This window comes from Triplophysa rosa, unplaced genomic scaffold (assembly GCF_024868665.1).
Source record: "Triplophysa rosa unplaced genomic scaffold, Trosa_1v2 scaffold479, whole genome shotgun sequence".
Taxonomy (NCBI): domain Eukaryota; kingdom Metazoa; phylum Chordata; class Actinopteri; order Cypriniformes; family Nemacheilidae; genus Triplophysa; species Triplophysa rosa.
The window spans coordinates 1-4,272 of NW_026634484.1; the positions used below are offsets into that span (position 1 = coordinate 1).

Consider the following 4,272-nt stretch of genomic DNA (forward strand, 5'->3'; position numbering starts at 1 on the left):
CTTCCTCCTCAACCTCATCCTCAGTCTGATGAACCTCCTCTTCCTCCTCAACCTCATCCTCAGTCTGATGAACCTCCTCTTCCTCCTCAACCTCACCCTCAGTTTGATGAACCTCCTCTTCCTCCTCAACCTCACCCTCAGTTTGATGAACCTCATCTTCAACCTCAGTCTGATGAACCTCCTCCTCAATCTGATGAACCTCCTCTTCCTCCTCAACCTCATCCTCAGTATGATGAACCTCCTCTTCCTCCTCAACCTCACCCTCAGTTTGATGAACCTCCTCTTCAACCTCAGTCTGATGAACCTCCTCCTCAATCTGATGAACCTCCACTTCCACAGATTCCTCAACATCCATGTCAGCCTCTACATCCTCCTCCTCTGAGCTCTCTCCCCCTCTCACAACCTCGAGAAGTTCTTCCTCCATCTCTCCCTCATCAGTCTCAAATACCTCTTCATAAGACGTCTCCTCTTCACTTAACTCTTCAGCCTTCTCTTTGGAAACAACCTCCTCCTCATTGGAGCTGTCTTGTTCTGTGGTGGTGTCCCCATGTTCATCAGGACTGCAGGGTTGGCAGACGGGTCTCTTTGGCGCAGGTGTGTCATTGGAGGAGCTCTGGCTGATATCTTCTGTGCCATCACAGCAGGTGAACAGCTCACCTTCAGGCTTCAGCTGGAGAGGCACAAGTTGCTCTGCCTCAGACCCCACTGCATCTGCGAAGGACAAAACAGATTTTTAAAAACTTTACTGAGATATACATTCACACAAAATGGTAGTAATAAAACATAATGGCTACAAAAATGATGCACCATATACTTATGTCTCATAGTGCTTCTCTTTCCTCTCCATGATTCAAAAATTGTGAAAGAAGACTTCCTGAATGCAAAAATTCATGGATAGAAACATCCTTTCCACAATTTAAAAGTCAGGTTAAGCATCTTTTTTTGCATTTTGTGCAAAGATCTTACAGATCCACTTTATGTAAAGAACCAAATACAACCATCTTTTTAAAAAATATATTTTGTCATTCCACTAATAATAAGGCTTATTAATTTTAACACTCTTTGAGTTGGTAACAAGGCTGCTTTAAGTTTGAATACGCAAGTATGTGGCAATGACTGATCTGTGTGATTCATGTGATGATGAATGCTTTCGATGAGAGCGAAATGCTTTTCGTGTGAATCACATCCTGAAATAGGCAGGAGTGGAGAATGCAAAGTCCTTTCTGTTCACATGGATCATCAGAGGAAGGTTTATTTTTCATGCTGTTCTTCGGTGCAGCGGCAGCCAGCTTTGTTAAGGGTCTTATACCATACTGGCTATGTATGAACTTTCCAACGCTAGGTTCAATGTCAGACGCTTCCATTGAAGTCAACAGCTTAGCCCGTACAGAAATCTAATATATGACTGTACATGAACATATTGTGTGTATAAATTATGGTTTATTTACAATTGAGCAATGTTTCCTGAGTCAAGACTAAGACGTTTATGAAAATTAAGATGTTTCTGTTTATTGAAATCAAATAAAATATTGGCTATATATTGTCTATTACAAACAAAAAATATATTACATTACAAACAAACAAAAAAATGTATACTGGCAATTACAAATTAAACATTATTGGAAAAACAAACAATATTGCCTCAGAAATAAACTGAAATAAGTTTAAGGCACTAAAATTATAATAATAAACAAAAACTAAATTAATCTTATATAGCAACATAAAAAACGACAAAAGCATTTAACAAAATTGCTAAAAAATGAACTAAAATTAACATAAAAACGAAAAATCTAAAAATAAAAGCTAATTTAAAATATTAATAAAACTAAAAAACAAAACAATAATAATTTTGTTTATTCCTTTTTGTTTATATTTTTTGTATAAAAGAATAAAATGCATATTTGTAGATATGCTGTAGTTATACTTTCTGCCTATAGTTATTTGTCTACTAAATACCTTAAAGGGATAGTTCACCCAAAAATAAAAATTCTGTCATCATTTACTCAACCTCAGGTTGTTCCAAACCTGTATAAATGTCTTTGTTCTGCTAAACACAAAGGAAGATATTTGGAAGAATGTCAGTAACCAAACAGATCTCATCCCCCATTTACTTTCATATTATTTATTTTTTTTATTATGTTAGTTAATGGGGGATGAGATCTGTTTGGTTACTGACATTCTTCCAAATATCTTCCTTTGTGTTTAGCAGAACAAAGACATTTATACAGGTTTGGAACAACCTGAGGTTGAGTAAATGATGACAGAATTTTTATTTTTGGGTGAACTATCCCTTTAAGGTATTTAGTAGACAAATAACTATAGGCAGAAAGTATAACTACAGCATATCTACAAATATGCATTTTATTCTTTTATACAAAAAATATAAACAAAAAGGAATAAACAAAATTATTATTGTTTTGTTTTTTAGTTTTATTAATATTTTAAATTAGCTTTTATTTTTAGATTTTTCGTTTTTATGTTAATTTTAGTTCATTTTTTAGCAATTTTGTTAAATGCTTTTGTCGTTTTTTATGTTGCTATATAAGATTAATTTAGTTTTTGTTTATTATTATAATTTTAGTGCCTTAAACTTATTTCAGTTTATTTCTGAGGCAATATTGTTTGTTTTTCCAATAATGTTTAATTTGTAATTGCCAGTATACATTTTTTTGTTTGTTTGTAATGTAATATATTTTTTGTTTGTAATAGACAATATATAGCCAATATTTTATTTGATTTCAATAAACAGAAACATCTTAATTTTCATAAACGTCTTAGTCTTGACTCAGGAAACATTGCTCAATTGTAAATAAACCATAATTTATACACACAATATGTTCATGTACAGTCATATATTAGATTTCTGTACGGGCTAAGCTGTTGACTTCAATGGAAGCGTCTGACATTGAACCTAGCGTTGGAAAGTTCATACATAGCCAGTATGGTATAAGACCCTTAACAAAGCTGGCTGCCGCTGCACCGAAGAACAGCATGAAAAATAAACCTTCCTCTGATGATCCATGTGAACAGAAAGGACTTTGCATTCTCCACTCCTGCCTATTTCAGGATGTGATTCACACGAAAAGCATTTCGCTCTCATCGAAAGCATTCATCATCACATGAATCACACAGATCAGTCATTGCCACATACTTGCGTATTCAAACTTAAAGCAGCCTTGTTACCAACTCAAAGAGTGTTAAAATTAATAAGCCTTATTATTAGTGGAATGACAAAATATATTTTTTAAAAAGATGGTTGTATTTGGTTCTTTACATAAAGTGGATCTGTAAGATCTTTGCACAAAATGCAAAAAAAGATGCTTAACCTGACTTTTAAATTGTGGAAAGGATGTTTCTATCCATGAATTTTTGCATTCAGGAAGTCTTCTTTCACAATTTTTGAATCATGGAGAGGAAAGAGAAGCACTATGAGACATAAGTATATGGTGCATCATTTTTGTAGCCATTATGTTTTATTACTACCATTTTGTGTGAATGTATATCTCAGTAAAGTTTTTAAAAATCTGTTTTGTCCTTCGCAGATGCAGTGGGGTCTGAGGCAGAGCAACTTGTGCCTCTCCAGCTGAAGCCTGAAGGTGAGCTGTTCACCTGCTGTGATGGCACAGAAGATATCAGCCAGAGCTCCTCCAATGACACACCTGCGCCAAAGAGACCCGTCTGCCAACCCTGCAGTCCTGATGAACATGGGGACACCACCACAGAACAAGACAGCTCCAATGAGGAGGAGGTTGTTTCCAAAGAGAAGGCTGAAGAGTTAAGTGAAGAGGAGACGTCTTATGAAGAGGTATTTGAGACTGATGAGGGAGAGATGGAGGAAGAACTTCTCGAGGTTGTGAGAGGGGGAGAGAGCTCAGAGGAGGAGGATGTAGAGGCTGACATGGATGTTGAGGAATCTGTGGAAGTGGAGGTTCATCAGATTGAGGAGGAGGTTCATCAGACTGAGGTTGAAGAGGAGGTTCATCAAACTGAGGGTGAGGTTGAGGAGGAAGAGGAGGTTCATCATACTGAGGATGAGGTTGAGGAGGAAGAGGAGGTTCATCAGATTGAGGAGGAGGTTCATCAGACTGAGGTTGAAGATGAGGTTCATCAAACTGAGGGTGAGGTTGAGGAGGAAGAGGAGGTTCATCAAACTGAGGGTGAGGTTGAGGAGGAAGAGGAGGTTCATCAGACTGAGGATGAGGTTGAGGAGGAAGAGGAGGTTCATCAGACTGAGGATGAGGTTGAGGAGGAAGAGGAGGTTCATCAGACTGA

General features: G+C 36.8%; 2 protein-coding genes across 2 annotated transcripts in view; one reads left to right on the forward strand and one right to left on the reverse strand.

Moving 5' to 3' along the window:
• Positions 1–13: 13 nt before the first annotated feature.
• LOC130550911 (involucrin-like) lies at positions 14–1,364 on the reverse strand (the record flags this gene model as incomplete). Its single annotated transcript, XM_057328442.1, has 2 exons — positions 1,232–1,364; positions 14–711 (listed from the first exon to the last, which is right to left on the reverse strand). Coding segments are annotated over exons 1-2 (831 nt in total), but the record flags the coding sequence as incomplete, so codon positions are not given.
• A 1,525-nt stretch (positions 1,365–2,889) lies between these two features.
• The window catches only part of LOC130550909 (uncharacterized), an 11,349-nt gene continuing 9,966 nt past the window's right edge, over positions 2,890–4,272 (forward strand). Inside the window, exons 1-2 of the mRNA XM_057328440.1 lie at positions 2,890–3,022; positions 3,543–4,272. Of these exons, the coding sequence (XP_057184423.1) occupies positions 2,890–3,022; positions 3,543–4,272 (863 nt within the window). The remainder of the gene's footprint in view (positions 3,023–3,542) is intronic.